At 41.4% G+C, this 13907-nt stretch overlaps 1 protein-coding gene across 3 annotated transcripts in view; it reads right to left on the reverse strand.

The window, feature by feature from the left end:
* ATG7 (autophagy related 7) overlaps nt 1–13907 on the reverse strand; it is a 320442-nt gene that overhangs the window by 250923 nt on the left and 55612 nt on the right. For all 3 annotated transcript variants that reach the window (XM_066245020.1, XM_066245021.1, XM_066245019.1), the window contains exons 8-9: nt 4479–4567; nt 2293–2414 (exon numbers count right to left, since the gene is read on the reverse strand). In XM_066245020.1, coding sequence (XP_066101117.1) covers nt 2293–2414; nt 4479–4567 — 211 coding nt within the window. The remainder of the gene's footprint in view (nt 1–2292; nt 2415–4478; nt 4568–13907) is intronic.

A 13907-nucleotide genomic window follows, 5' to 3' on the forward strand; every position in this document is an offset into this window, starting at 1 on the left:
GACAAAAACAAAATATCATTTCAAATCAAAACATCTCAGTACTCAAAATGCTACAGCCATTTCTAAGAAAATTAGATGTACTTTAAACTTATTAATAAAATACTATATATGACTATATTTAATCTGTCACATCTGCCTCCATATAAACTACATTTATAAGTCATACTGCAAATTAACGAGAAATATTTTTTAGGGTTAACTTGGGACCTATTTTCCTACAGCTGGGCAACCAGGAGGAGCACATCCAGGACAGGAATTAAAACAAGGGCTCCCCCATCTCAGCAGTGTCTGAAGCCTCCTTCAGCCCGTTACCAGGTTACTCTTTGTACCAGCAATGGAGGGCGGGCTTGTGATGGATACCACTGTTATTGCAACTATGGGATGTCTTAAAAATACTACAAAGTACTGCTGTTCTAATACCTTCAGTTGTTCTATGATATAATTATTTTTTAAGAATAATTCTTTATAAAGATTTTTTTATTATAAAGTTTAATTTACAACTAAGAGGGGAACCATTAATTTGCATGAAAAAAATAAAGAAAATAGCCTTTCCTAAATTAAATAATCCATACTCAACATCAAGCATAAAAAAAGATGTCTTGAGACATTACTAGATGATAGAGAATCTCTTTTTCAAATGGAAAGGTACAGTGTTTTCTGGGTTTGCCAGCTTCGTCAAGCATAAGCAATACGGGGAGTAGGGAGTAAGAGTAATTTGGTGACTTTATCTTAAAAATGGAAAAGAAAGTGCCTCCCCCAAGGGTGGTTGGCAGGATTAAGTGAATGAAGTATAGAAGACACGTGGTGGCCTGCCAGGCGCAGACCAAGCCTGCATCACTTGTGAGTTACCTAATTCCCCCAGAAATAGCCTTAAGTTGTGGCTTCATATAAGGTACAGTATAATATATAACAAGGTACAGTATGTTAGCAAACATTACATGGAAGTATTTTAGAATGTGCCAGAAGAGGGTGCTAAATCAAACGCAAGTATCCAAAGATGCAGAGAGGCAATGGATTTCTTACGGCTCTAAAATAACAAACAGCTTCCTCGATTGCCTGACCAAGCACTTCTCTGTCAATCTTTCTGAGAAGTCTAGTTAAGACGTTTATCAGTGCTGCAGCAAAGAATCACCGATAAAATGTCATCAGAGCCAATCCTGGATCCTTTTAACTTCTGCACTCCAGAGATGCCATCTCAGACTAAATATTAACACATCACTCCCTTGACCCAACACTCAAACAGTTTAAGGCACATGACTTGTGGATTAAAAAAAGGAAGGTGCCTTGAAACTATGTGGCATATGGTGAGGAGCATATCAAACAATGTATGTGAAAGTACTTTGGAAAGTATGTGAGTCACAAAAATCTGAAGGATCATTTTGGAGAGTATTGGGATAAATCAGCATTTATGAAGCAACTATAATGCCAGACCTCGTGTTGTCTTTCACACAGAACAGATTCCTCATAAGCAATACTTGTGGTGGGAACTAACTAGTATTACCTTTATTTTACTCAGACTTCATTATGTGTTCTGTGACATGTATATAAACATAAATGTATGCACACACACATATCTGTATTAAGTATCTGTGAGCATAAGTTCCCTAATTTTTGAAAGGGGGATAATAGCTGATGCCTACCACACAGCACCAAATGAAGAACATTAAATGTGGAAAGAGACATGGCACTTTAGCTAACTGATGTATTGTATGGAGACTACAATAACACATAATTGTAAGTTTGTAACAAATAAATATGTCAGTACATTAATGCTTTATTCTTCCTTTAAGAAGGGTCAGGAATAACAATTGTGTCTTAAACAAACAAACCAAAAAACCACTAGTGGGGAAAAATATTCTTAAGATTGAAAAACCTGCCTGGAGAAAATTTCCTGGGAACAATCTTGGCCTTTGCTGCTGTTAGACTAGCAGACCTGCCCTCTGTTCAAAGGAAGTCATCACACTGGCAAAGAGGTAGAAATTGTACTTTTCCTTCTACTGCTGGGTTGTTGTTTATTTTAGGTCCCCCCCCCCCCCCCCCGTTGGTTTGAGACATGGGGGAAAGGCAGAGAGAGAGAGAGAGAGAGAAAGAGAAGCATCATCTTGGTGTTGCACTTAACTGGGTATTCATTGGTTGCTTCTTGTATGTGTCCTGACTAGGGATAGAACCTGTGACCTTAGCATGCCGGGATGATGCTCTCAACACTGAGCACCTGGTCATGGCCCTGATTAAGTTTCTGATAGATGATAATGATAATTACTGTATAGGCATTTTCAGAGACCAGAAAATTACCTGGGCTAAAAGCCATTTCTGGAAGCTTTACTTCAAAGATGATGCTGTGGGTGATGTCTCTAACCCCCTGCATGGTGCGGTCCCGGAAACAGAGGACTTCAACAGACTGGAAACTACTACTCCTGGTGTCAGTTCCCATTGTTGTTGTTGTTGTTTTTAAGGAAGGAAAAGAAAGCTCATGTAAGAACTTCAGCAAACTCAGTTGGAGAGAATTCAATTCATTACATTTATGCTTCCCTGACATTGTTGGGGAATGGCCTTAATGTCTGAGAGATTCTGAACACATTACATGTATACTTCCTTTGTCTGTGTTCAGAGGCTGAAGGCTGAATAGGCTGTGATTTCTCCCTAAGTGTATTTTATATAACAATCACACTGCACATAAATCCAGAAGACAAATCTCACAAGACATTAAAAAGAATGGCTAAGGCATGCATGTGTTCTTGTGGTCACCTTTTTTTCCATCTGAACTTCTATGAAACCACTCCTCAGTAAGTAGTTAGGAAGCCGGCACACAAATTTTAAATAAAAAGGAAATTTTCTCATGGCTTCTCTCAGTTATTAACCATCCCTTCAAAAGTAACTACTATTCTAACTTCTAAGCCTATAATACAGCTTTTGCCTGTTTTGATCTTCGCATAGATGGAATTATATATATATATATATATATATATATATATATATATATATATCCTCCCCCCCTTTACCAGAGAGGGTGTGGGGAAGGGAGAGAGATGAGAAGTATCAACTCATAGTTGAGGCACTTTAGTTGTTCAATAATTGCTTTCATAAATGCCTTGACCAGGGAGCTCCAGCTGAGGCAGTGACCCCTTGTTCAAGCCAGTGACCTTGGGCTCAAGCCAGTGACCATGGGATCATTTCAGTGATCCCACACTCAAGCTGGTGACCCTGTACTCAAGCTGATAAGCCTGTGCTCAAGCCAGATGAGCCCGCGCTCAAGCTGGCGACCTCGGGGTTTCCAACCTGGGGCCTCAGCATCCTAGTTCGATGCTCTATCCACTGTGCTACCAGCAGTCAAGTTAGAGTATATATTCTTTATATCCAGCTGATTTCACTCAACATTGTATTTTTTAAACTCATCTACATTGATACAAGTAGTTCACTCATATTCACAACATAGCATTCCATTGCAATGAATATACAACTTATTTCATCTCATTGTTGAGTGACATCTGGATTATTCCTAGTTTGGGATTAAGAATAATGCTGCTATCAATATTCTTGCATACGTGCTCTGTTTGCATATGTTATATATACCTAAGAGTGAAACTGCTGAGTTATAGATACTTTTAATTTTGATAGATATTGCCAATTTTCCAGGAGTTTTTGAGAGTTCCAATCACTCCACATCTTTGGTAGCACTTGGTATTGTCATTTATTAAGTCATGCTGGTGGGTATGTAGCAGTATCTCATTATTATATCTTATTTATATTAATGAGTAGTATCTCATTTTATTTCTTTGATGACCAATGATGTTGAACTTTTTATTTTTGTGACAGAGACAGAGAGGGACAGAGAGAGGAACAGACAGACAGGAAGGGAGAGAGATGAGAAGCATCAATTCTTCATTGTGGCAGCTTAGTTGTTCATTGGTTGCTTTCTCATATGTGCCTTGACCAGGGGGCTACAGCAGACTGAGTGACCCCTTGCTCAAACCAGGGGCCTTGGGCTCAAGCTAGTGAGCCTTGCTCAAACCAGTTGAGCCTGCGCTCAAACTGGCGACCTCGGGGTTTTGAACCTGGTCCCAGTTGTATGCTCTACCCATTGCGCCACTGCCTGGTCAGGTGACATTGAGCATCTTTTCCTATATTCGCCTCCTAGATACCCTCTGTTTATATTATTTTAGGGTTAGGAAAAAGGAGGTTAGAAGCAACAGGATAATCCTATCTGAAAGCAAGTCAGACAGTTGAAGGGAAGGCTGAAGAATTTCAGGGTCAGGACTCTGGCTACTTGCCCTGCCATATTATAAAATATCTTTAGTACAGTATGGTCTCAGTCTGCAGCTCCCTAACAGACCTGTGTAGGGGCTCACCCCTAATGGAAATTGGATTTTGACTGATTTGACTTATCACCTGGTTTCTGTGCCAGAAATGAAAAAATGCAGATATAGGCAGACACGTTGTCAAAAACATAGACACACACATACACACAACAAATACCATACCATCTGTGAGCTGCTAGGACCAAAAAATTCCTCAAAGGCCATCCTGGGTATTGGGCTAAGTTACAGGGATCATATACGCCAATTGTTATCTGTGAACAGAAAGACTTTCTGAGTTAGTCAAGTATCATGTCAGATTCACAATACAGACATGGCTAAGACTTCCTCTTCCCTTTTTATGTTGTTCTGCAAAAGCAGTAACAATTAGATACTTGGTTCAGGGCTAAAGGGAAAAAAAGAAAGCAAAATGATGTATGTATACACAACAGAACTCCCTGATGGCAGAAGCTATCAAATTCTCTATACCCCTATACCTTGCACTGGACCTGGCAAAGAATAGGAATTAGATACATTAAAAATAAGAAAAAATAAGAAAGATTGAAAGAATAACAGGGAGGGAGAGAAGGAGGGAGGGAGGAAGAGAAGGAAAGAGGGAGGAAAACAAGGAAGAAGGGAGAGAAAGAGGGAGGGAAACAAGGAGGGAGGGAGAGAAGGGGGACTGTCAACTGTCAGGGCTCACACAGAGAATATCCTCTTTTAAAGAGACATAATTTGTGAAAATTACTAATTTTTATATGATGGTAATATCAAAGGGCCACTACCAATGTCAGTCTATAGTCAAATAAAATTTAAAAGCCCAATGCCCTTGATTGCTGACATATATTTCCTCCCAATCCTTCCCATTTCAACTCCCACAACTCTGACCTGTCTGGAAAACTTGACTCAACTTCAAATATCATTTCTTCAGTGATGTCTGCCCTTGACTGAAGTAGTCACTCTGTTCTCTATGCTTTCACAGTATTTTGTACATTATACATAACCTTTTTCACTTTTTCTGTCTCCTTTCTCTCAGAAGACAGTGAGCACTGAGCACCTAGCTACTGATTTCTAAATATCATTCTCCGATAAAAGAAATCAAGGCTCCTTGGACACATGGCTAATTCTAAGGCTGAGACAAGAAAATATATGATGAACCTGGAGCATCTTGTATATAGGAAAGTAAGGAAGTGCTCAATAAACAAGAAGATGGGAGATGTCAAGGGGACACTGAAGCCCACTGAAAGGGCTTTCAGTGGCCAATGTTGGACCAATATGGGCAACAAAATAAATAACATAGTATGGGCCCTGACTGGTTGGCTCAGTGGTAGAGTGTTGACCCAGCATGTGGATATCCTGGGTTCGATTCCTGGTCAGGGAACCCAGAAAAAGCAACCATCTGCTTCTCCACCCTCCCCCTTCTCTTTCTCTCTCTCTTCCCCTCCCACAGTCATGGTTCAATCGATTCAAGGGAGTTGGCCCTGGGCACTGAGGATGGCTCCATAGCCTCTGCCTCAGGTGCTACAAATAGCTCGGTTGCTGAGCAATGGAGCAATGCCCCAAATGTGCAGAGCAGTGCCCCATAGGAGGCTTGCCAAGCGGGTCTCGGTCAGGGTGCACATGGGAGTCTGTCTCTCTGCCTCCCCTCCTCTCAATAATAATAATAATAAAGTAGTATGGGATTGTAACCCATAATATAAAATAAGTGAGTCCATTCTGATATGAATAAATGATGAGATATATAAATATATAAAGATAAAAGGACAAGTTTTCATTACAGAAGATTTCCAAACAATAGATGTAGAAACTACTCCCTCCAGGAATAGAACTTAATCCTTCTCCTCATTGAGAGTGGCTGGAGTTACTGAATTACATCCAAAGAAAAGACAGTAACTTTGCAGTGGAGAATCCTGGAAAATAACTACATTAACCAAGTGATCAAGTTTAACATCACCAGGGATGTTATGTGGATACCAGGTACCCCCTGATGACATGAAAAGGGTAATTTGCCTCAGTGGTATTCTTTACAAAAACCCATAACCCCAGTCTAATCATAAAATAAATCAATCAAATAAACAAACATTAGATAAACCCAAATTATGAGGCAGTCTACCAAAACAACTGACTAGTATTCCTCAAAACTATCAAGGTAATAAAAAACAAAGGAAGTCTGAGAAACTGTTACAGACGAGAGGAGACTAAGGAGACCTAACAATAAAATGCAAGGTAGTCTCCTGGATGGGATCCTGGAACACAGAGGCTGTTACTGGAAGAGCTCGCGAAATCTGAATAAGTATAGAGAGTTTAGTTAATAGTAATGTATTAATGTTGGTTCCTCAGTTTTGGTAAAGGTACTATGGTAATATTAGGGAAAAAAACTAAAAACAGAGTGAAGATTTATGGGAAATTTCTATACTACCTTTACAACTTTTCTGTAAATCTAAAATTATTCCAAAATAAAAAGTTTATTAAAAAAGAAAACAGGCCCTGGCCGGTTGGCTCAGTGGTAGAGCGTCGGCCTGGCGTGCGGGGGACCCGGGTTCGATTCCCGGCCAGGGCACATAGGAGAAGCGCCCATTTGCTTCTCCACCCCCCCTTCCTTCCTCTCTGTCTCTCTCTTCCCCTCCCGCAGCCAAGGCTCCATTGGAGCAAAGATGGCCCGGGCGCTAGGGATGGCTCCTTGGCTTCTGCCCTCGCCTGGGGCAGAAGCCAAGGAGCCATCCCTAGCGCTAGAGTGGCTCTGGTCGCGGCAGAGCTACGCCCCAGAGGGGCAGAGCATCGCCCCCTGGTGGGCAGAGCGTCACCCCCTGGTGGACGTGCCGGGTGGATCCCGGTCAGGCGCATGCGGGAGTCTGTCTGACTGTCTCTCCTGTTTCCAGCTTCAGAAAACTACAAAAAAAAAAACAAGACAATGAGCATCTAGAGAAGGTTACTTTTTCATCTCTCGATGATCAGTTCATAGATACATAGATGCTTAGTGAATGCTTGGGGATTTTTTTGTTTTTTTTTTCTTGTTTTGTTTTTGTGACAGAAACAGCGAGTTAGCGAGAGGAACAGACAGACAGGAAGTGAGAGAGTTGAGAAGCATAAATTCTTTGTTGCGAAACCATAGTTGTTCATGGATTGCTTTCTCATATGTGCCTTGACCAGGGTCTACAGCAGACCAAGTGACCCCTTGCTCAAGCCAGCGACATTGGGCTCAAGATGCAGATGAGCCCACGGTCAAGCTAGCGACCTTGGGGTTTTGAACCTGGGTCCTCCGTGTCCCAGTCTGACGCTCTATCCACTGCGCCACCACCTGGTCAGGCAGTGAATGCGTGTTGAATGATGAAAAATGATAAACAGATGAAGGGATGAATGGCTGGTTGGATGAATGGCTACTTGGATGAACGGCTGGTTGGATGAACAGTTGGTTGGATGGGTGATTGGTTAGATGGCTGGCTGGCCAGATGAATGGTTGGCTGGATGGATGGGAGGCAAGATGGATGGCGAAATAATAAATGGCTGATGGATGGAAGAATGAAAGGAGGAAGGAAAAATGGCTGGCAAAGAACCATAAATTAACCCATAAGTGTCCTTTATAGGTATATCTGTGGATTAAGTAAAAACATGGCAAAGGACAAATATATGGTGACGGGATGATTTGGCTCTGGGTGATGGGTACACAACACAATCAACAGTTCAAATGCTACAGAGATGTTCACCTGAAATCTATGTACTGTATACTTTTTTTTTTTTTTTTAAAGAGGAGAGAGAGAGGGAGAGAGAGAGACAGAGAGAAGGGGGAGGAGCTGGAAGCATCAACTCCCATATGTGCCTTGACCAGGCAAGCCCAGGGTTTCAAACCGGCGACCTCAGCATTTCCAGGTCGACGCTTTATCCACTGCGCCACCACAGGTCAGGCGTACTGTATACTCTTATCGATCAATGTTGCCCCATTAAATTTAATTTCTATATTAAAAAAAATAAAAATAAATACATGGCAGATAAACCTTTTTTGTTTGTGTGGGGTTTTTTTGACAGAGACACGCAAGAGTGAGATAGATAGGGACAGACAGACAGGAAGAGAGAGAGAGATATGAGAAGCATCGATTCTTTGTTGCAGCAGTTTAGTTGTTCATTGATTGCTTTCTCATATGTGCCTTGACTGGGGGACTACAGCAGAGCAAGTGACCCGAAGCTCAAGCCAGCAACTTTGGGCTCAAGCTAGCAACCTTGGGCTTCAAGCCAGTGACTTTCAGGCTCAAGCCAGTGACCCATGGAGTCATGTCTATGATCCCATGCTCAAGCCGGTGAGCCCGCACTCAAGCTGGTAAACCCGTGCTCAAGCTGGATGAGCCCATGCTCAAGCTGGCGACCTCAGGAGTTTCCAACCTGGGTCCTCTGCGTCCCAATCAAACACTCTATCCACTATGCCACTGCCTGGTCAAGCAAAACATAGCAGATAAACTTTAATTACTCTAGATCCAGTTAGTTCTATAAGAATGGGATCAGGCCAAACATTTCCATTTATTTACCACAGTTCTGAGTATAATGTCAGCCACAAAGAAGGAGCTTAACTAGTATTCGGATGAAACAAAGACAAAAAGACAGAAAATAAGGGAGGGTGGGAGGGACGGAGGGAGGGAGGGAGGGAGACAGGCTAAAACACCACCATCCAGAGAGAAACACTATTAACACCTTTATGTCCTTACATAAATATATTTTTATTATTACAACTTTTAAACAATAGTGGAATCATGCTATAAATACTGTTTTATATTTCGTATTCTATTGTGAACTCTCTTTCATGCTAATGTCATTTGACAACCAGTCAGTAGTGGCTGAATGGCATTCCATTGTATTGATGAACCACAACTTTTTGTTACCTGTTAAAGGACAATTGAATAGTTTTCATCTGTGCTCAATACATCTCTGAAAACATCTTACTATTGTCTTATCAGATAATTACTGTATTATATCAAAGATATTATTTTAAAACATTTGCTGCCTTATCCACTATAAATTTTCTTATTCCCAAGATTGAAGCTTTTTGTCTAGATGCTTTTTCATATATAAAATGCAAACAGATTTATAGTTAATGCAATATAAACAGATTCATATATGACCATCCCTTCAAAAAACATAGGATACCTTTATTTGAGATTTCCTTTTCCATGAGGAGATAAAAACATCAAAAGTAGAACTTGCCTAGACTATTCTGAATACTGCTCCTAACTCAATGAGTGGCCTAGGGAAAATCAGTCCCCTCCTCCAGGCCTCAGTATTGTTCATCTGCATCATGGGAAATATAATATCCACGTCACAGAGTTGTGGTGAGAATTAAATGAAATGGTACTGAACAAAAAAGCCCTGAACATATGTATTGTTACTAACATCATTAGTAGTGACTCTGAATCTCCAGTGGTGAGACTAGATCTGTAGCTGTATAAAATGCCTGAGTAATTCCGATGTAGTTGGTCTAGTCCTCAAACTTGAATTTGGGAACCATTAGAGAAGGTGATCTTGTAGACAATAAATAAATAAATAATCTGTGGGGCTATTTTTCACTACCTTGAAAATTCTGGGCTGATTCTGTCTCCCCATGCTCTTTAAAATGTTGGTCTTTGCACCAGCAGCATCAGCATTACCTGGGGGCTTATCCAAAATGCAAAATCTCAGGCTCCTGTCCCCAGCTCTACTGAATCTGAGTCTGCATTAGGTCAGTGCTGCAATTCCACTCTCCAACCCTCTCTAGCCCTGGTTCTCACATTTGAGTGTGTGTGGGTATTACCTGAGAAGCTTTCAAAAATCCTGCTGAATGAGTCCCATCTCCAAAGATTACATCAATCTGGGGTGCGGCTTGAGCACTGGTTGTTTTAAAAGCTCCCCAGGTAATTCTAATGTGCAGGCAGGTTGCAAATCACTGCTTGAGAGCCTGCAGCAGTTTCTCAGAGTGTAGTCCACCACAGATCACCTGCATTAGAATTGCCTGGGCAGCTGTTTGAACTTGCACCACACTGACCCAATCCTAGACCTCCCTAAGTATCGATACCTGCATGTTCAGTGAACTCCCCATGTGAATCTTATAATAGGTACAGTATCATTTCAATATTAGCAACCTAGAGACTAAGAAGAAAACAAGAGCTTGCATAAAGTAGGGTTCATCGTGCCTGACCAGTGGTGGTGTAGTAGATAAAGTGTCGACCCAAAACACTGAAGTCGCTGGTTCAAAACCCTGAAGTCACTGGCTCTGAGCATGGGCTAACTAAAGTGAAGGCAATGAGTTGATGCTTCTCACTCTCTCTCTCCCTTCCTGTCTCTCTGTCTCTCTCCCTTTTAAAAATATGGCTCATTGAACCCTGTATTTTTCCTTATGGTGACTATCTGTTGAACCTCTGTATCTTCATGATGCAAAGAACCCATAGATTATAAAACGCACTTTCAAATTGGATAGAAAGGGAAACATTACCACATTAAATATATTGTACACAATAACTATAAGAAATTCCTGACTTTAGGCCCTGGTCAGTTGGCTCAGTGGACAGAGTGTCACTCGGTGTATGGATGTCCTGGGTCTGATTCCCGGCCAGTGCACACAAAAGAAGCTACCATCTGCTTCTCTCCCCCATCCTCCCCCCTTTCTTCCCCTTTCCCCTTCCACAGCCAGTGGCTTCTCGACTGGTTCAAGCGTGGCCCCAGGCACTAAGGCTAGTTCAGTTGGTCCCGGAGCATCAGCCTCAGGCATTAAGAATAGCTTGGTTGATTCGGGTATTGGCCCCAGATGGGGATTGCTGGGTGGATCCCGGTTGAGATGCATGAGGGAGTCTGTCTCCCTATCTCCCCTCCTCTTAAAAAAAAAATTCCTGACTTTAGAAAAATTATAAATAAAAAAGCACTTGAGAACGGAGAAAATACAGGATGCATTTCATGTTTCTATTGCTGTTCTACAAACTCTGTGAGGACAGAAACAATGTCTATCATATCTATCTTTCCATCCCTAGAACATGGCAGAGTCTTGGTGTTCAGCAAATAGATTTTAAAAAATGACACAATTGGTCAATTTCTCCAGGCCTCAATAAAAGAAAGGCTCTCACCCACCCCCATTTTCAGCAGGAATTCTGGGAGGCAGCTAGAGAGGAAAAGGTGATGTCTGACCAACAGAGACCTGAAGCTTACATATAAAACCATGATGTAGCATCTTGGCTGTTTCATTTTCCTTTCTCATAATTGTCGGGTGACATTTTAGCACTGTGATTCTCCTGGCTGAGAATGTGATTGTTTGGTCTAAAAGGGGATTCCTAAGAGAAGCAAGAGAATTCTGATAATTCTCCAGCCTACAGCTCCCTCTGAATGAAGAAATCGTCTTCCTGAAGTTCTTATGGTCCAGTTGGCCACTGATACACCTTTTTTTTTGTTTCTCTGTCAGTTGTGACAGACGGCATCTGCTGGATAAACTACGTTTATTAAGTAATCATCACTTCAATTTTTTTCAAAACTCATCAAAGGCATTTACAAATCTGTTACCCAGCAAGAAAAGGGGACAAATCAGCATTCTACTTCTCTAACATTTGAAACTAACAGGTTAGAGAAGAAATGACCTGATACAGTGAACAAAAAAGCACTGGCTAGAGCAGCATGTATTCTAATCCTGCAGCTAACAGATTTAGACCTTGGGGAAGTTCTTTCCTCACCTGTAAAATGAAGGGGTTGAACCATTTTATCTCAAAGTAGCTCCAGAATTAGAGAACTTCATAGAGCATTAAAGAAAAAAAAAGCCCTACACAGATTACAAAACAGAAAAGATTATATTAAGGTTCAATTTTATGGGGTATCTAAAGGCCACTCAATTTTCATTTAGGAAGAACCTAGACAGCATCAATCCAGAAAATGTCATTCATATTGAGATTCCAAATTTCAATTTTCAAATGTGACTCCATAAACCTGGGCTCTTATCAAATGCCCTAAGTCACTTACTCTCATGCAACCCTTGCCAACTTATTTAACCTCTTTTTTTTTTTTTTTAAGTGAGAGAAGAAGAGATAGAGAGACAGACTCTCACATGCACCCTGACCCAGGATCCACCTAGCAACATCCATCTGGAGCTGATGCTTGAATCAATTGAGAAATTTTTTTAGCACCTGAGGCTGATTGATGCTCAGACCAGCCAAGCCATCATCAGCCTCTGGGGCCAATGCTCGAATCAATAGAAGCACTGGCTGCAAGAGGAGAAGGAGATGGAGGGGAAGAGAAGCAGATGGTCACTTTTTCTGTGTGTCCTGACTGGGGATCGAACCCAGGACATCCATTAGCCGGGCCGAAACCCTATCCACTGAGCTAGCCAGCCAGGGCCTTACTTAACCTCTTTATGCCTTAGTTTTCTCATCCAAAGGATAACTCTTACCTGCTCTTAGCACAGACAGAAGGCAAGTACTCAACAAATAGTAACTACAACACAATATAAATAAACTCTGTTGTAGTAACTTCAATGACCTATTTGTTCATTTCAATCTATCACTATTACATAGTTATCAATCTTCAGTTTCAAAGTTATCTTTTTTAACTGGTAGAAAAAGTGGACAAAGTATCAAATATTCTCCGGATCTAGGTTTATCATCTGCAGATGAAGAGTGAGACTAAGTGGTACTTAAATTATATAAATTAGAATGTTATATTACATGCTGCAAGTATTGAATAGATGCCTAATTTTAAGAATGAGCATATTCTGACACTGAACACAAAAACAATGAAATAACAACGTTATAAGAAAAAGAGTAATCTTTTTTTTTTGAGCAGAAAAGACCAGGAATAAGTTCTTAGAACAACATGACCTAAGATGAGCAACAGAGCAAGAATAAACTGCTAAAAAGAAATTTATCACCCATAAAGGGAGGTCAGTGTGAAAATGCTTTGAAGTGACTCTCTTACACACGTGAGGCAGACATGAGTACAAAAAGCAAGCATCTGGATAGAAAAATGACAGAATCCACTTGACACTAGGCTGAATATCATTTAATATTCCTTTGAGCCCTGGCCGGTTGGCTCAGTGGTAGAGCGTCGGCCTGGCATGCGGAGGACCCGGGTTCGATTCCCGGCCAGTGCACACAGGAGAAGCGCCCATTTGCTTCTCCACCCCCCCTCCTTCCTCTCTGTCTCTCTCTTCCCCTCTCGCAGCCAAGGCTCCATTGGAGCAAAGATGGCCCGGGCGCTGGGGATGGCTCCTTGGCCTCTGCCCCAGGCACTAGAGTGGCTCTGGTCACGGCAGAGCGACGCCCCAGAGGGGCAGAGCATCGCCCCCTGGTGGGCGTGCCGGGTGGATCCTGGTCGGGCGCATGAGGGAGTCTGACTGTCTCTCCCCGTTTCCAGCTTCAGAAAAATACACACACACACACAAAAATATTCCTTTGATTATTCAAAAGTGACTCCAAAATCTTTAAGTGCTTTAGGAACTAAATCAGGAATCTCAGTCATTGTAGAAATTTGTTGGTACAATGCTGCGTGAGTCAACTTAACTATTTGGGTACTAAATAAAAATTGTTTTAAATGGCTATCAGAAATAATCACTGACTAGAAGTTCTGGGTTCTAGAACTGGCTCTGCTGAAAATTGTATGAATATGAACAAATTACTTCCTTTT

The sequence above is a fragment of the Saccopteryx bilineata genome, chromosome 10 (genome assembly GCF_036850765.1).
Source record: "Saccopteryx bilineata isolate mSacBil1 chromosome 10, mSacBil1_pri_phased_curated, whole genome shotgun sequence".
Lineage (NCBI taxonomy): Eukaryota > Metazoa > Chordata > Mammalia > Chiroptera > Emballonuridae > Saccopteryx > Saccopteryx bilineata.